We start from the raw sequence: 19,520 nt of genomic DNA, 5'->3' as shown, positions 1-19,520 counted from the left end.
AGACTAGTAATGGTCAAAGGAAAGATGAATGTGTACAGTGCATGCTTGATAATAACCTGCTCCAGAGCAATCTGGACCTCCAACTGGTGCAAAGTTTCATCTTCCAATGGGACAATGACAGTAAGGACACAGAAAGGGACTGGATCAGGACCACTCTTTGAATGTCCTTGAGTGGCCACGGAAGGGCGGAAACTTGAATCTAATGTAATATTTGTAAACCTTTATAAACAATATTAATGACATAATTTTATAACTAAATCATGAATTGTTTTGATGCAGCCCACCACAGCTGTATTTTAATTTTTGACACATCCTTGGTTTGCTTGAGGTCACATGCAGACGATCAGAGGACAGAGGAATACGAGAAGCACGTTGTAAGGAAACAATAAATGCAAGTGGTGAACTGACATGTGACTGAATCAACGGACACCATCAACTTTACAGGTGCTCCTGCTGTCAGCCTCAACCTGGAAATTGCAGGTCTGCTACAGTAGGTTCATTGAGTCTGTGTGTTTGTAAATTCAGATTCTTGCAAAAGTGATCATCATCTTTCTGCAGACTGATTGTTCCTGTTTTTGTTTTTGATCCAACAAACAAACAAGCTGCTCATCTGATGAAGGCATCCTGTGACCAGCTGATATTGTCTGTGCATCCACCACCAATGAAATCTTTAGTCTGGCAGAGTGGAAGCAGACAAACACTATTCCATAAACATGGAAAAGTGTAGGTCTTCCAACTGATTTAGACGAATGTTGTCATATAGCAATGAAGCATGTCACCTTCATAAGGCAGCTTTTAAGTAATTAAAAGGCTGACACATGTGCAGTACATTCTAGAGTCATCTAAGGCAGTGGTCCCCAACCTTTTCTGAGCCATGAGTCGTAAGCTCATGTTCAAAGATGACAGTATGCATGATTGGCCTCCTCTTTCACTCCTCTATCTGTCTTCTCTGTCCAGAATGTGAACATCGGCATCCTCGAAGAGCGACCTTTGTCCTTTAGGTGCAGATGTGAGTCGTGTGCTGTCAATATGGCTCTTCTATGTTGTGCCATGTGTTTATGGTTTAGGTTCTCCAATGTAACGGACTGAGCACTCCTCACTGCTCTGCACAGCATACACAATGTTGTTTAGTTTCTGTTTGGTCCTGGAGACGAACCTCCACAGACCAGTTTTAGTAGTAGTTCTGTGTATCACTACCAAGAAAACATTACGACGGCTTCAGTGCAATAAAAGCACAACAAAAAAAGTCTAAGTACCATCGCTGAAGAGCCTCTTGAGGGTTTCTTATTTCTGTTTTTTGCAGAAAGTGTATTGGATTGTTGTCGTTTCTGCACATTTCCAGGCAATTTCCAGGCCTCCTTGAATTTGGGAGAGCATCAGAAAGCACCAGTCTGTGTTTAACAAGTGTTCAGGCAAATAGCCCCATTTCAAGTGAGTGAAGCCACTGCTGTGGTAGCTGCTCGAATATTTGGGCCTCATAATAAGAACGCCTGGCTATCCTGAACTTGCTTCATAGTTCACCTTTCTGAAAACCTTTAAATGTTATTGTGTATGAAGCAATGACATGCTCTGGCTCTTACACATTCCCAGCTGCATCTTGGCTCTGAGCTGGGCTGTTCTGAATCTTTACCTCCGTTTCAGTCAAAGATTACTAAACAAACAAAACCATACCTTCCATAGAGTGCAGAGTCTGGACAAAGCTTAGTTACTTTGTTAACTGTCTAATGTCTAACTTTAACACAACGTTTAATCACAGCCCTATATTTAAGCTGGATAAATGAATAGTTATCTTCCTTGTGATTTTTTTAAATGTATTTTTTCCATAGCTCCAATACTGTGCAAACCAGACACAGAACCACGCAGAGTTTGATGAGACAGTCCTAAAGCTGGATCACAGGCATTCAGGAATAACTGACTCCATGCAGGACGCAGAAGCATGAATAAAGTGTATTTTACTGAAACGGTAGGCACATGTTTGAAATCTTCACAGTCACGCTCCAGAACAAATGAAATGCTAAACTTAAGGTACAATAAACACTATAAAAAACTAAATGTACTCATAATCAAACTTTTTTCTACACTGCCTAGCTAACACAGCAGCCCCCCCAACCACAGGGCACAGTGAAGTTTTCAGTGTAAACGTTGGAGCTGATGGCCATTAGGTCAGAAGACAGTTACAAAATATCCATCAATGAAAATTGTCTTGGGACCTGAATTCAGCCGAGAACTATTTAACATGGGGAATCCTGAGCACGTCCTGTTAGTGCAGTAATAGCTGAGCTGCCATTGAGAGCTGTGTATGTATTGGATGAGATGAACTATGAGTCTTTGAGCATGCTGATCTGAGCAAAGATCTTGAGTGCAGGCCCCAGTTTGATGTTCATGGTTCCCATTAGGTGGTCCTCCTTCAGCAGCAGCAGGGCCTGCCCGTCGATCTCCTGAGAGCGGAACTCCTCGGCAATTTCCAGGCAGCCTGCAGCAACAGAGCGACAACGGTGAGTTCACAGCTCACATGCAGTCCTTACAGAGAACAGTAAAATAATCTATCGGAAATCTCTTTGCAAGAAAAGGGAAGCACAAAGAGAGCGGAATCAGAACAGGACACTGCTGAAGTCAGGCATCAACGAAATTACTGTGATCGACTGTTGTTGTGTAATAATCAGATAGTGACAACCCTAATCTGCATAGAGGGTTGGGATTTCCATGCTGTTAACACCTGTTTGGTGTTCAGCTTCACTTCTTACAATTTCACTGCTGCATTTGTTGTGTAGCGAGAGTCGACCAGTCTGATGTCCGTCAGCCTCGAGGTCACGAGTAAAAATCAGAACAAATCCTGACTACTAAATGTTCTGCAGTCAGCTGTTAGTCAAGTGGCTTTATTGTCATTCCAACCAGGTGCAGTGGTGCAGTACACAGTGAGACGAGACAGCGTTCCTCAAAGACCATGGTGCTACATGGTCTACAACAAAGACACAACAGTGCAATAGAAATGTACAAAAGAATGAGTGTTGTGCAAAAAGTCACTTGGTGTAAGAAGGTGTGTGTCAGCATGTCGGTCCAGTCACTGAGTGTTCTGGAGTCTGAGGGAAGAAACTGTTTGACAGCCTGGCAGTGAGGGCCGAATGCTGCGGTACCAGCAGGGTGATGAGTGTGTGTGAGGGGTGTGTGGGGTCGTCCACGATGCTGGTGGCGTTGCAGATGCAGTGGGTGTGATAAGTGTCTGTGATGGAGGGAACAGAGGCTCCAATGATCTTTTCAATGATCTAGTTAGTGGTACTTGGGAATAACAGCAACCCAGCCATGGAGTGGTAGGCTTCATAAAATCACAGTCAGCTCCAAACTTCAGGTGGTCTTCAGATTGGAGAGGGGTTCATGGAGCGGTTGGACTGCATCCAAGCCTTGCATCACTAAGCTCAAAGGGGGTGGAGGAAAAAATTGATACAGCATAGCATCACCATATTGTATTAATATGGGGAACCCAAATATTGATATTTTATTATTATTTTTTAAAGACAGCAAATATCCCACGACAGGAGGTAACCTTTCAGCAAATAGTCATAGCCTCACTTGGACTGATTGGTTGCAATCTCAGAGAGATTGTCAAAGCTTTGCTGTCTAACTTATGAAAGCACAGAATGTCAGAAGTACAGACATTATTGAAATAGGCAGAAGTACAAATACCTGAATTAAAAACTGCAGTAAAAGTTGAAGTATTAAATCAATTTTACTCGAGCATAAGTAAACAAGTGAAATGTACTCAAAGTAAGGAAGTAAAGCTCCATGAAGGACAATTCTACCAAAGCTAACTAAACCTCGTTTTACATTAGACTAGAACGGGAGGATACAAATCTACTTTCTAATTCTAATGAATGCACTAAGCTTAAACGAGTGATGCAGGACACAAGCAGTGAAAGACAGTTTCCAAACATCATTATTTTCTGTTGCCTATATTGTAGAGGGCGACTTTGCCTCCACATCTAAACAGAAAAACGTTTACAGTCGGGGTTTAAGGTGGGATCCAGTAACTCTACATCAGTTGTGATTATTAGTGAACAGGTCAGCTGACCTGCTGCTCTTTGTGGATTTACACAACTGAATTCAACCAAATGTAAGCAGATGTTTGTTGAGCCATCTTTGCTGACTTATCCTACTCTAACAGTACACTGTACACTGTCTTTATACAGTTGGTAGAAATTCAGTGAATGAATCTAAGCGACAGCAGCTCCAGTCCACATTAATCTTTGCTACATTTAATGTAAGCCAACACTGACTGTGAGCAAGCTAACCTGTTTAACCTGCACAAAACTACCATGCTACATCAGCATTTGAATAACACAAAGTTACTATACTTAGCTTGTTTTGCAGGGAGTTTCACAATGTGAAAATATACAACTTATCAAAACACATCATATACAGATCCAATATGGGAATAAAAATGAGGACATTACATGTAACCTTTAAATCTGCAGCTCTTACCTTTAACTATAACCTGTTCATCTGTCTTCCTCCATCTCTGACTAAAGTTACACTCTTTTCTCTCCCTGGGAATCCAGCAGCTGGACCTTTAGTTAGCAACACACTGTCACAGACTGCACACACACACAGTTTGTGTGTTTGCTGATGTTTGTTCAGCTGACAGAAATGTTGCATTTGAAATGACCTGCTACTTAAAACACTCCAAATGCTCATTTACATTACCAGCCTTTATGGATCACAGAAAATGATCCCTGTGACAGCTTTACTAGAAATGTGTTACAATCTATAAGAAACATAGAAAACATGTCAATAAAATGAAACAGTGTTGTAAAATAAGACACGATCATTCATTGTGAACGTGGTGATTCAGCACACAGAATGGTATCATTTTAAATCCAGTTGATCATTTTAACATTGAGTGCACTCTCACTGCTGATTCCTAAGCTGATGGTTAAACATTAGAGCTCTGCAACTTTAATCTTTAAATGGATCCAGTTTAAAGCTTACTGGAAATCACTGCAGTGAAGTTCATTTCATTTAATGAACAGGTAATCGTAACATGTGTCCTGTGTTCTCGTAGCTGTAATCCCAGCAGCATGAAAGAGACGTGGCAGCATTTTATACATTTTCTAAATCGCCAAATTAACACACAGACTTTCCAGTGACAATGTGACAGTTTGTGATTCATTTAGTGTTTTTAGCAAAGCACAGTTTAACAAGCTGCACATATAAAACACATTCAACCAGCAGTAACTCTATAATACGCTTAAACTGTAAATGTGGCACTTCCAGCCGATTTTAAACTGAAACCTGCTTCTGACGGTTTGAACTTTTATTCTCTCGGCTGCACACTCAGTATTGGATTTGAGAGCAAACATTAAATATAAAAATAGAATTCAAACATAATGTATGTATGACTTTGATATACAGTGAAGGTTCTGCCAACTTGTCGGGCGTGGTGTCGCAGAATGAAGTTGTGTCTAAACATCGATATTATTTATTACAGACGTTCATTAGGGAAACAAAGACACCTCCATTAAAAAACAATAAACCCTCCTACTGTGTGTGTACAGAGGTCGGACAGACTTTCCAGGATAGGCGTGAGTTCTCAAAATGGGCTCATTGAGCGCAGCACGGATAACATCATGGAGAAGCTCACGGCTCTCCAACGGGAGACTGAGAGACCAGTGTCGGACTGTTAGAACAGCTTTGAAATTCACATGAGTTGTTCGCACTAAAGTAAAAACCACCATCACTTCATGCGGCTACCACCTCTGCACCAGCTGTGATCTCAAGGCTGGAGCTGAACAAAAACACCCTGATAACAGACTGTGCTTAGACTGTTCCTCCCCTATGCGAGGCCACCTGGGTTGGCTGGAAGACTGTTTACTTAGCCTGGCAGGGCGAAGGACACTGTCTCAGCTGAACTCTGGACACACATACACTGATACACACTCATCCCCCCTCCCTTTCCAAACGCCTTCGATGCTTGTCCCCTCCCGGGGAAGCTGGCGGTCGACTGGACCAGCGCAGACATGCTGCAGGACCGGATGCGCTGTCTACACCGGCTCTCTATCACCCTTTACCCACCCCTGTTGCTTGTCTTGTGTTTCTATGGTGTATTGATAGTCATGTGCTTTTTGTGCTGAGGTGTTTTTTTCTGTTATCAAACTGATCTCCCTGTTGGAGCTCAGTCTGGGGGGAGTTCTGTTTTCTCCTCGTCTTTCCTCATGTTGTGTATTTTCCATGTTATACCTCTCTGACCTGTCTTCCCCATGTGATGTTTGTGTAATGTATGTATGGTCAGAAGGGTAAGACGGCGCTGGCACGGCTGGCAGCCTTAACCCAGTTTCCCTCGGGATGAATAAAGTATGATCAATCAATCAATCAATCAATCAATCGATGATGAGGCTTCAGCAAACCACAGGATCAGCCGAGTCAGGATCAATTTAATCTGCGTCAGATCTTTGCTGGATTTTTTAAATCCCTTTATTAATCCCTGAGGAAGTATTCTGATTCTCACGCTGAGTCCAACATGACTGACACTGGAACTTGTCTGAGAGCAGATAGTAGATACACCGATGGTATCAGTTTGAAACCCCTAGGTGGCTTCCTCTCAGAGTTAGCACATTCACAAGATTTTCACAAAACTTCAGGTCACTGAGATTTAGACTGGTTGAGATTTTTAGTTGTCATCGACTGAGTTAAGTGCCTTTAACGATTCGTAGATTAATGTTCAGTTTAAATTATTACAAGCTTGTTTGTCTCCATAGAAACAAATTATGAATAAATGAGAAGAGGCTCTGTAGAGTTGTGCACACTTGACTCTCTCTGCACTGTAAAGAAAGAAAAATGCACAGCTGGATATGAACACAGGCGTTACCAGATTGAGCACCCACCTGGCAGAGACGAGATGAACTCGTAAACGTCCTCTATGTTCCACTGCCCCGGATCACTGGGCAGGAAGCCATGGTGCAGCAGTGGCAGCTCAGAGCCTTGTGTCACAGGCAGGCGCTGGGGAACTGACACGGGGGACGGGGGTCTTTTGTAGAGGGACAAATCCGAACACTGATTTGAATCCTCCTGTGCAGGGTGGACTGAGTGAGCAGTAGGCAGAGCAGCAGCAGGCTTCTGAACACAGGGAGCAGTCTGAGGGAGTCCGAGAGAAAAATGGGACTTTAATGAGGTTTTCCTCCCATCTATAGGTGTAATACATCAGTCTGATTTAAAAAAAAAAAGACACACATATATATATATATATATAAAACCATATTCAAAAGTTTGGTACCCATTTTTTTACCAGCGGAATCCAGAATTCCTGTTAGCCTCATGTTTATTTATATTTTGGTTGTTTATGTTTTGATCACCCTTGTTACTGGCAGGGTCCATGCTGATGACACTGGGAAGGCACAAGAATATGGACTAAGAGCCAGTCTGGACCTCCAGGATGGTGGCAACATGGCAACCTTCAAACATTTCAGTTCTTCATCCTTCAGAAACTGCAGGAAGCACAAAGCCACTGAAGGACTCGAGCCATCAGGCCATCCTGATGAAGCTCTCTGATTGTTTGGTCAGAGATATCCACTCTCTGGCTCGGGCAGTGCTTATCCTGTTCCTTCTTACACAAAGGAGCAGATACCAGTCCTGCTGACAGTTTAAAGAGCTTCTATGGCCGCGCTCAGCTCTGCTAGAGTACTGAAACCTCCTCTATGCTGTTGAGACTGTGCTGAGAGACACAGCAAACACACACACTCTGCACTTCTATGTAACATTTACAGTCTGATGGATGCACTGGGAGTAACCTGGGTTCAGCATCTTACTAACGTTACAATGTTAGCCACATGCAGACTGGAGCAGCCGGGGTTCAAAGCACCAACCACCCCATCTTTGCAAACCACTCTCAGTTATCCTTCACTTCATTAGGGGAAATAGTCCTGACTGTCTCACCTTCTTCTTAGAGTCTATGATGGTGTTTTTGTGGTTTCCATTCACAGCTTTTTGCTTCTTCATGTTCTCCAGGGTGGTTTTGCGGTTCGGGAACAGACCCATTCGCTTTGTGCATCCCACATTGTAACTACAAGGATAGCAAACAAGGCAAGTTCAAAATCTGTGCATCATTCACAAGTCTGAACTAGATGTTTACGTCTGGTGTGTTGTGAATTAAGTTATTCCTTTGTCATTCTCAGTAGAAGTGTTCTTTGTATTCAGTTCCATTTTATTTCTATAGCGCCAGTTCACAACAGTAGTCACCTCAAAGTGCTTTATATTCTAAGGTAAAGACCCTAAAATATTTTAAAATAGCTGGAACTATAGCACACAGCAAGTCGCTGCACACGGGGGAGAAACATGTGACACTGAGGTCACAGGCAAAGACTGGACCAAACACTCAAGTAGCTTCCTCAGTCACATTCTCCTAAATGTTGACTAATGATGTATCAGCTCGGAGACAATATTAAGGCAGTGAAGCACAGTGAACTGTGAAAATGAAGACAATGATCTTACCGTTTAGCACACACCGTAGAACAGAACCTCTTAGATCTTTTGAAGATGTAGGCAAAATCCACCCTGCCACATAATTCACAGGTCAGCATGGGCTCCTGCTGGCCCTTTACCTCTGAGGGAACACAGTCAACACGATCTTTGTGATCATCACGCTGAAACTGTTGAACATCCAGTAAAAAGAACTGCAACACCAAAGCTGTTAACCAAAACAAGGGGCTAACACAACTCTAGAGTTCTACACAACTCCCTTTATGCCCAGTATTCCTGACTCCTTTCTTACACAAAATAAACGCTGAATGGAATTTAATGGCACTTTTTTAGTCTCACTGAGCAGCCAAAACACGTTTATATGTGCAGCTGAGGTCACTTTGCTACTTTCAAAACCCTTCGACCAATCCCTGTGGTAGTGACAGCGCAGACTGAACTTGGTTTCACTTGTACGATATGAAATCAAATTAACAAACTGTTGCAACTTAGGGAGCTTTTGATGATACCGTCCTTCCATGAAAATGCTTATGGCATCATTCTGTAAAACGTTCCTGTTCAGAGCCCATTCAAAAGTGATGCAAAACACGCGTCCCTGCTTGCTCTTATGTTTTTAAGCATCTTCAACATGATGCTGTCCTACACCTTCTACCTCTACATACACCCTCAGAAAAGAAATGCTGGAAATCTCCTCAATCTTGCATATAACTGAGCAAGGATGAAGGTGTGGACGGTACTGACTACAGCTTACTGTGTATTCTGAAGCTCTGCGGTCAATCAAATCTTTGTCACAAACTCCGCTGGTGAAGAAGTGTTGGGCGTGTTGGACGGGTCAAATATGCTGAGGCACAGTAATGATTTTCATTTATACATTTATTACAAAGGGCCATCCAAAACCCTACTGACAGTTGGAAAACAGTGGGACACAAATTGATGTTGGTACAATCTACAGTCAGGGAAAAAATTATTTGAACACCAGCTGATTTTGTAAGTTTGCCCACTAAACAAAGAAATCTACCCCTACAGTCTACAATTTCAGTTGATTTGAACAGTGAGAGACAGAACAATAACTAAAAAAATCCAGAAAAATGCATTTCTAAAAAGTTATAAATTCATTTTATAGCTTGTCTTAGTAAAGTGTCGGGCCACCACGAGCCACAAAAACAGCTTCATAGTCCTGGGCACTGATTTTGAAAGTCTACAAGGAATCCGAGGAATAAAGACAACCACTCAGTACAGCTTTGGACTGATTTCCAGGGACAAGCGTGCCCAAACCAAGCCCATATTCTGAGAAAGAGAAACGTTTAAATTTGACAAACCCTTTGTTGACAGGCTGTCCATCTTTGAATCTGGTGTATATCTTCTTAGATTCTCTATTGAGAAAGATGGACGTTCCACCTGCAGACACAAAAACATATCAGTGCACTCATGCTTATTAAATACTGTTGGTTGAAATCATTCATACGCATGTATATGAATGAAACTTTCTTAATAGTATGACCTATAATCACTCTTGTCCTAGTGGGAAATAAAAGGCCTTGTGTCTCTCTTAAATCTTACAGCGATCGGCTGGTGGGTTATGGAGGCAGAAGTAACGTCATCCTAGAACTATTTAGGAATCAGTCTATAATTAGCAAAAACAAATAAAAGCTTTTTAAGAAGACTGTAGTTAAAAACATGACTTAAAAGCCTGTTATACATAGTCTTATAATAAAGATAAACAGCTCATAGTTAATATTGATCCAACAGTCTTGTTGGGAAACAGTTTAACAAACATGTCGTTGGCTTGAATTATAGAATTACAGAAATCTGCTTAGACAGAGCAACAGAAGAAGGAAGTAATCTAAATAAATAAAAGCACTTATTAAAGTTGCTGTGAGAGTAAGATTTTATTTGTGTTGGCAAAAAATAAATAAAACAAAACAAAAATATTTTTCTCCCATTCAGCCTATCCCAGCTTCCATGTGGCAAAACACAGCGTACCACCTACACAGCTCATGTTGCAGGTTAACACAGAGAGACAGACATTAGTTTGCACTTACATTCATACCTATGGGCAACTTAGAATCATCACTTTAACCTAATCCCACCAACTACATGTCTCTGGATTGTGGGAGGAAGAACGAGTACCAGAGAACCTGCAGGGAACCCCACGCAGACAAGGGGAGAACATGCAAACTCCCCACAGAAAGGCCCCAGATAGCTGATTCGAACCCAGGACCTTCATGGTTTCTCTGTGTCGCTCACATTGCTTATACTAATTAACAATTTAGATCAGCGGTCCCCAACCTTTTTTGCGCCACGGACCGGTTTATGCCCGACAATATTTTCACGGACCGGCCTTTAAGGTGTCGCGGATAAATACAACAAATAAAACTAGTACCGGTACCGAAAAAAGAAGATTTATTCATAACACACGTGAAAAGACCCAGGAAAACCGAGTTAACGATAAAAACGATAACAAAATAACGCTAAAAACCGATAAAAACCCTGAAAACCATACATTTCACACCTGAGCCTCAACTCTCGCGGCCCGGTACCAAACGACTCACGGACCGGTACCGGTCCGAGGCCCGGGGGTTGGGGACCGCTGGTTTAGATGGTAAGAAACCAAACAAAAACAGGGCAAATTTCAGGCTTTTATCTTTAGTGTTTTTTGAGTAGTTTTTTATGGTTGGGAAAAATATCAAGCCTCTGAGGACGAGTTAAAGTGACTGAATCAAACCCAGAATTTTAACTGGTAATTTTGCATTGTGTTATACACCAGGAGGTGTTGTCCAAATAGGTGTTTAAAATGAACCATGCTGTTGATGTTGTAACAAAGGCACTGATTTACATGCAGTTTGTTGTACTTTTGGAGGAGCATGAAACTGAACATGGTGATACAGGCTACCACTGAGCAGTCAGGTGGCTCAGCCCAGGCAAATTTCAGCATTTTCCCCTCAGTCACTGAACCTTACTTCACTTGTTCAGCCCAAACAGACTTTATTTATTGAACAAGCAAAAAAAACAAAACAATTGAAAGAGGGCACATGCAGTAAATAAACTATAGCAACAGGTCTTTGGCTTTTGCACACACATGCACAGTGTGCTCATGTTTGGTTTTTGAAATGCTGATAAAATTTTAGCATTTTTACTGTGCCTATATCACATCAAATTACCTCACTGTAATTTGATGTGATACAGGCATCAAATTACAGTGTGTGCACGTGCACACACACACACACACACACACACACACACACACACACACACACACACACACACACACACACACACACACACACACACACACACACCATTCTCCAAAACAGTAATTTCGTATAAGGCAGAAACTTAAGACACTGGGCAGGGGCGTGCACAATCCTCATCTTGTTAATGTGACATTACTCATTCAGACCAATGAATGTAGAAAACACCTGGAGCCATCTCTACTGCCCCCTGGTGTCTAGCTGCAGCACAGGCCATAAAGCAGATGGGACTGTGGTAAAACTAAACAAAAACACATTTTCTCAGATAAGTTTTACCCAAAGATGCTTTCAGCTGTTATTGGTCGTTCTCATTACGTGTTTGAGGGCTATCTTTCCCATAAGTTTGATTCTAACTTCTAACTTGATGCTGTTACACCGAGGTCCAAAAGTCATCGCGCTGCCCAGCCACCAACATTACTGTTACATTACAGGCTGAACTGTTCTCCTTTTCCTCTGCAGAGCTGTTAAATAAATATCTGTAAACAGCTGCATGTTTCTGTCTCCACATCTTTTAGGGATAAACTTCACATTTGACAGTTTGTGATGATTATTTTGTCTATACAGTAACAGATGCTGACCTAGGATTCCTCACCCTGCCCAGTGACAACAGATAAATATTCTTAAATGTCCACTCTTAATGGTAACTACCCACATTACATTGGACTAAACTTCAAAAAGTCAAAGAGATTAAACATCCATGTAACTGGAGTCATTACATAGGAGCATAAACAGTCACTGGGTTTGGTGTTTAGGAAAGCTGCTGATCTCAGACCTGCACAGTTTCTGCTTTAAACACTGAATATATTCAACTGCATAAAGAGAACATGAGATTTTCTTTGACAGCATTAAATAAAACCTGATGAAAGTCAAAGGTCTTCACTTATTTGTTGAACTAAAAACTTTAATAAGGAATTCTTTCACATTGTGTTTTGCTAATAGAGTCTTATTTGCCATGAAGTAATTCAAAGCCATTCATTCCAGAGTAACCAGAGAGGATAATACACAGTCTCGGCCAAAAGTTTAAGACCACTTGAAAAATGGCAGAAATCATATTTTGCATGGTTGGATCTTAACAAGGCTCCAAGTCGAGCTTCAACATGCAACACAAAACCTTTTTTGAGCATTAAATTTATTGAAAACAACGCTTAAACTGAAACAGGCTGTTCTAGCAGGCTGATCCCTGCCATAAGCTTCAGTCCGCCTGATGTTTCTGAAATGATGTCTCTCAGTGAGTCAACAGAACATCTGGCACAGGACAGCTGTGGTGACAGAAAGGAAACAAGCTTCTCCAAACCTCTGGACACCCAGCTTGGTCTCCCTCACTCGTGAATCTATCTGTTCATAATAGTGTGGACTCTGTTATTAAATGAAAAGGACAAATTAAACTTCTATCAAACCTTCTGCTGCATTTTTAGATCTAACATTTTATTTAATGTTTCCATGTCAGCAGAGTGCTCTGTGAGTGGATCTAAGACTGTTTAAATCTGCAGTTCTATATCATCCTCAGTCTTATGTTAAAATCTCAAAGAACGACTTTTAATGTCCAGATAATTCTAAAAGCAACTCTGCTGACGTCACCTCTGTTTAAAATATCACAACACAAACTAAGGAGTAATAAATCCTTCAAAAATGTGTGTAGCACTGTTAACTAGCCAGTAACAAGTCTTTAACACACTGCATATGCTAACAGCTAATCTAGCAAACAAATCACCACCAGGAGCTACAGAGTGATGTCAGGTGTTGTGTACAACTATAAGAGGTTAAGATGTGAGTCTTTTGAATCATGGTGACGTGATTGTATTTACCTTAATTTAACAAGCTGTCAGTAACGGTAAACCCATCAGCAGATACCCTCAAACTGGAGCAGCTGGGCTACCTTAAAAGAGCAGAGGGGCATGTTCGTGGTCACGTCCAGTCGGTGTGGGCGGGAGTTCGACGCAGTGACTGCACCTCAAGTCAGTACTGCGCAGACACTGACTCCAAAAGTGCAACGTAACAGCTCCCACAGACGGGAAAGTCGGTTTCACATTTGCACAATGGGAGGACGTGGAGCCACACGCCCCAGCTTTCTACAGTGAGTTTGTAAAACCATCAGCACAGATCGTCAGAACCAGAGTAGCCACGTTATGTGAAAAGACGGTCACTGGACCATCCTTTATGAAACAGGGGGAGACGCCATCCCATAATTCATGACGACAGACTATCAGACCATTCGTGAAAACAACTGCCATAATAAACAAAGTGGAGCAGATCATGTAGTTTTGCATTTGATGCCATAACCTCCTGATCATTCTTCAGTTTTTAACCACAACCACAGCTGAACTGTGAACATCACAACTCTGGAATATAAACTACTTCTTGTTGAGTTGTTTCTGCATGAAGAACGCAGAACGCTACACAAGCTCAAGATTATGGACTATGCTAAATTATAAAAATGTGTTTATGGTCATCAGTGGTCATTAGTAACTGCAGTCTTAGGGATCATCATAAATTAACTTTTTCTTCAGGGCAGCTGGATGAAGAATTTTACTGCAGTCATGGAAATCCTAACCAGTGAGGCGTAGAGCAGGTACACAGCAGGTAAATATAAGAAAATAAGATGCTTTTATTTTTTAATACATTATTGGACAGATTTACTAAGTGTCAATTAGTGGCTCAAAAATCCCAAAGAGGGAGGATGAGGAGAGCACTCAGGCCTGCTAACAAAAAATAATTTGGTGTAAGGTGAAGTTTCACGCAAGTGTTTCTCTTTGAAAATGGTGAAAAGATACGAGGATGAAAGAAAAGCCATATTGTTTTTCTATAAGAAGTCTTTTGATAGAAAGAGCCAAACACTGTGCAAAGGGTTCTGAGGATGAGGACTCAGACTGTTAGAAACCTGAAGTCTGAGAGGAACAGCTGACAAACACAACACAAAACATTATATTCTGTCAGATATATCAAATCGAATCTTCTGTTGTCACTTTCAGGCTGTGTATTCATGCACTCAACAAACATCTGCATTAACAGAAACATACATAGCATGTACTCACAGGGAAAGGCTCTGCACCCTCTTGGATAACGAAGCCTTCTATGAGATGGGTGAGGATGTGAGACTTGACTATGGCCTGGGCAGGTTTACTCTCTCCATTGTTTTGGGTGCTGTTAGTGTTCCCATTCCCAGAGGTCATGACTGGAGCACAGGGCACCCCTCACCTGTCAACAGGAGCAGCGTGACAAACTCAACAAGTGCTCGCCATGTGGACAAGTCTCACCTTAATTGGAAGAGACTTTTAAATGTTACTCAGTGTCTCTGGCAAAGCTCACCACGTTGATATAACACTGATTATGAAAAGTGTTAGTTTTATTCTTTCAGCAACACCTTTGGATTCTGAATCCGTTACAGCAGCTGTTTTTCAGTCACGTAAACTTTGGTTCTTTTGCCAACTTCTTGCAGTAATCTGAGTTTTAACTCATGCTGATATAAAGACGGGATCCACTGTGTCCCGGTCCGATTTGAGCGTATATATCTGCCTTAACTGAATCTGAATTTCCAGATTTAAGAATGGAGTGAGTCACTCTTACAAAGGGGGACCTCAGTTAGGCTAACGTGGGGTTGTGCGTGCGCGGTTGCTGTGGAAACCCACGATTTAATAAGCACCAAAAAATGAAAGAAAGAACCGTGGAATCACGCTGCCATATATATGCATGTGATCTGGATAACGTTAACACTATAGGCTGTGTGACTTTGAACAGTAAGAGCGCAGAGTGTTAATAATCCAAACTCGCTAACGAAAACAAAACAAGGAGTTTGGCTCAAATTTAAACCGCACACATTACATTTAAGCGAAAGACCCGTGTGAACCAAATATACCTGTGAATACTATTATATATAAATATATATATATATATATATGCAGTGTTGCGTAAACTTACGGCTAGCTTTGAATCAAATCAGTTTAGCCAGGCGGACACTTGGACCTGCTGGTTGCGTAGTGGATAAAATTAGCGCATTCAAACGCACCTTTTCTTCTCCTTAAAAAAGACATTAAAGATGAGTTCACTTACTTTTACGGTTCGAGACCGCCTCTGGATCGGAGGGATACCAGCCGTCCCAGTCCGTAACAATAGTAGAGCGAAGAAAAGCTCTTTGTTCAACGGCTCCAAACAACGCTTTCATATACTGATTACACTCCCTCCGTGAAAACGGCAGGAGTCCGACCCGGGAGTCTTTACCGGGCAGCGGGCCCACCGCGTTACACGAAGACGCGGAAAGTTAGCGACCCTACCATAACCGCACTATGTTTCACCATTCTCCTTCTTTCTGCACACAATACTATACACTTGGACGTGTGTGTTCATTTCTCAAGCCAAATAAAGTTACATAAAGCACTTCCGGCAAGGACTTTCAAAATTAAAAGCCACAACCAAGAGGAAAAAGAGCTGTGCAAATATGTGCGCTTCGATTCCTGAATCTAAATTTCCAGATATCTCTTCGGAAAACATGAACTTCTTTCTTTACATCAAATCGAAAGAAATGTTTTCGAGATGACGAATATATATATATATATATATATATATATATATATATATATATATATATATATATATATATATATATATATATATTAAATGTATAAAATGCAGTGAAACCACTGCAAAACACAAAAGTCTGGGTAGTGAACTTATCGGACCAATGAAACGTTTCAGTCAGTTTAGTCCGTTTTGTTTATATCGCGCCACAGCAACAGCCATCCGTCCCACTGGTTGGCTGAGGAAAAGACAGGAAAAAGAGGAGAATAGAAAGACAAGACAAACAACAACAAGAGTGAATGGCATACGATTCTCTAAAGCAACAAAAAGGCGAATGGGATTATATGAGTATAGCATTTAATTAGAGTTAATCTGAGACCGTGCAGAGTGGGACGCGCAGATCAGCCTGTGGACACGGTTCAGTTCAGCGTCCAGATGTAAACGGGATATTTTCAGGCTCATTAACATTAGTGGAATTTACACTGTATGAATAACTGTGTGCTGCTGCAGAGATTTACAGTTTCATAGAAAATATGATTCTGTATCCTAAACATTATATTTTAGAAATAGATCGATAGACTTGTGCCAGGCTAACCATGGCCATGTTATTAAATCAAATTTGAATAATTATCACCAAAAAACATCAAATAGTTGGCAGGAAAACCACGACTTCCTGTCCAGCGAGATCACTTTCATAATAAAACCGCTGCAGCCTGTGCCATCGAAGAGACATGCAGCTTTAGTCGTGCCCCGCCGCTCGGGAGAGAGGCTGCGTACTACATCCCGCACAGGCCGGCGATCACAGAGATAAGAAAGGCATTAACAGCTTTTACGGTAAAATTAACCTAATGTGTGTTTTGGATTAAATGCGTTTTATTTGAATGAATACATTTATTTATATCAGTATTTTAATTTTTTAAGGCCACAAACGAAGTGGACAATACTGTTGACTTGCGCTGACTTCTATCAGCTTCTATCATCTGCGGTGAATCAAATAACAGCAGCTCCAGCACAAGTCTCATGACGTCCTTGGACTTGATGAAAAAACAGTGTTTTGCATCTGGGACGCTGTCCTCAGCTTCTCTCAAAAGAAGGTTCATAAAGAAGAGCAGGGTCGCTCCGGGGAGGCAACACGATGCGGGCAGCGAGTGTCAGCTGTGCAGGTGAGACAGAAAGTTGGGACACACCGAGAAAACCCCCCAAACACAGGCAGACATTTGGAATATATGGTTCTTTTAAAATTAAATAAAGAAGTTTCCACATTTGCTGTAGATTCTGCTGACTGATTACTTGACAGATTGCAGTTAGGGTTCATGTTTATGTTGTCTTCATAATAATGAGTAATCGGATAAGTTTGCATCTTATTTAGCGGAAAACAAGAGTTTGCTTAGTTTATTTGCACTAAACAAAGAATATGAAGAGATTATCAGCTTTATTCAGAGTACATCTAAATATTGGTGGACCTCTACACTCAACAACATTAAAGTTAAGGTTAATGTGTTCTGTCCTATAACATATAACTGTTTTGCACTGAGAAACTGCGACATCACACCAAGTAATTAAAAACTCGGTGAAAATCAAAAAAGTGACAACAAAAAGAAAAGTAATGTGGAAGTTGTGGAGGGATTTGGTCTGAGGCTTCCTACTAACGAGTTGGCAGTTTAGGTTGGCTAAAAAGGCTGAAGGGAGGTGCCTGGTGTACCTAATAAAGTGGCTTTCACTTAATTAAATCTACAAAATGCCACTCAGCACTATTCATTTGATAAAGTTAATAAATTCACAACCACAAGTTATATTGTCATGATAAAATAATAAAAACAAAAACTGAAGTAGCTCGTCTCCAGGCTTGTGTTCAGGTCAGGGGAATGACCTAAACACAAGCTTTTCAGATCATTCCCCAGCTTTTCTCTGCTTTTCTCTGAAAATCCATGATCAAGTTATAATAGGACTATACTGGACTATACTGGACTATACTGGGCACTCAAATGGGTCCAGACCAAAGAGTACACCTCATAAGAAAGAAGACAAATCTTCACTTTTCACTAGAATTTTTCTATTTCTCCCATTCTACATTCTGTTAATTAGTCTATTCCAGTCCTCCCTCACTTAAATAGGGAGGTGTTTTTAGGACTTTGTTTTAACATTATAAATAATTCAAGATCCATAAGACATATGCCTGACAGAAGTAAAAGCAGCCATCTCACCACAGAGTCAAATGGTTTGGGGCAAGAATTGTGTCCCTATATCAGTCCTTGAGAAATAATAATAATAATAATATTTGACAATAGCACATAGTAGGATCTATTGTTTTGTAACAATTCTACCACTAAATATAACAGTAATAAAGAATGTATCTGTACAATAACATATAGTGAGATTATTCCCACTAATATTAAAAATAATCCAACAACAACATGTTGTATGATGTGTTGCAACAGTCCCAGCAAAATACTTTTTTTTTTTAAAAAGGACTAAAACCCAGTTAAACGTCTGGTAGTGATGTCTTTTGGAATATTTGTAATGCAAATAATATGCATTTGCATATTCACCTGCCAAATAACATGGCCTGCTATGAGCTGTGTGGTTCAATTCTCGTTTTTTTTAATGTGTCACTTAGCACTAATTCGCATGTGTGCCAGCACAGTGGGCGCAATAACATTAAAGCTTAAAAATACAGAGTCTAGAAACCGGTATTTTCAATCTTTGTCTAAAAGGAACAAAAACAGTGCCTGTAATTAGCATTTAGACACTGCTTAGCATTGGGTAGTTAGTCTGAAGCACACTAAACAAACTGTATTCTTCTTTTGCAGATGTTCCATATTTTCCCATTCAGGCAGCAACCAGACTGTTCGTCGGATTCTGACAGCCTGCCTCCTCTCTTTCATGGCCCTGCTCGGCTCTGTATTCATCGACGTCAACTCCAACTTTGACTTGCTGTACAATACAGAAGCAGCTTACAGCGAGCTGACTTCATGCAAGACTCTAACTCTCCTGCAACTTGTCAGTAAACTTCAAAAGACGAGACATTTATTTTCCAAAAAAGTAGGGAATGAGACAGCTGAGGCAAGTTTTCCTAAGATGCTTTTTCTCATCTTTGATAATCACTGTGACGAACTGGTGGGTCGAAGTAATGACATTGGGATTCCTTGCAGTACTGAGTTTCCTAGCTTTTGCAAAGAGCTAGTGAGGAGCATTCAAGGATTTTTAAATACTTCACAGGATACAAACATTACCAATGAAAGTGGAATTCGTGCTTTCTCACTGGCTATTGAAAGACTTCTTGACGTCTGGTGT

General features: G+C 41.0%; 1 protein-coding gene across 2 annotated transcripts; it reads right to left on the bottom strand.

The window, feature by feature from the left end:
• Positions 1-1,970: 1,970 nt before the first annotated feature.
• Positions 1,971-16,019, bottom strand: phc2a (polyhomeotic homolog 2a (Drosophila)). Of its 2 annotated transcripts, none has more exons than XM_063464387.1 (7): positions 15,762-16,019; positions 14,747-14,909; positions 9,783-9,861; positions 8,479-8,590; positions 7,924-8,050; positions 6,876-7,125; positions 1,971-2,473 (listed from the first exon to the last, which is right to left on the bottom strand). In XM_063464387.1, exons 2-7 carry the CDS (start codon positions 14,882-14,884, stop codon positions 2,319-2,321), a joined length of 861 nt encoding a protein of 286 aa, XP_063320457.1. In that variant the 5' UTR covers positions 14,885-14,909; positions 15,762-16,019; the 3' UTR covers positions 1,971-2,318. The 2 variants fall into 2 exon arrangements, with proteins under 2 accessions (XP_063320457.1, XP_063320458.1); XM_063464388.1 differs by lacking the exon at positions 15,762-16,019 and adding an exon at positions 15,630-15,692.
• Positions 16,020-19,520: the final 3,501 nt, after the last annotated feature.

Source organism: Pelmatolapia mariae, linkage group LG20, assembly GCF_036321145.2.
Source record: "Pelmatolapia mariae isolate MD_Pm_ZW linkage group LG20, Pm_UMD_F_2, whole genome shotgun sequence".
Lineage (NCBI taxonomy): Eukaryota > Metazoa > Chordata > Actinopteri > Cichliformes > Cichlidae > Pelmatolapia > Pelmatolapia mariae.
The sequence above is the reverse complement of the archived record's forward strand: the minus strand, read 5'-3'. Positions and strand labels throughout refer to the sequence as shown.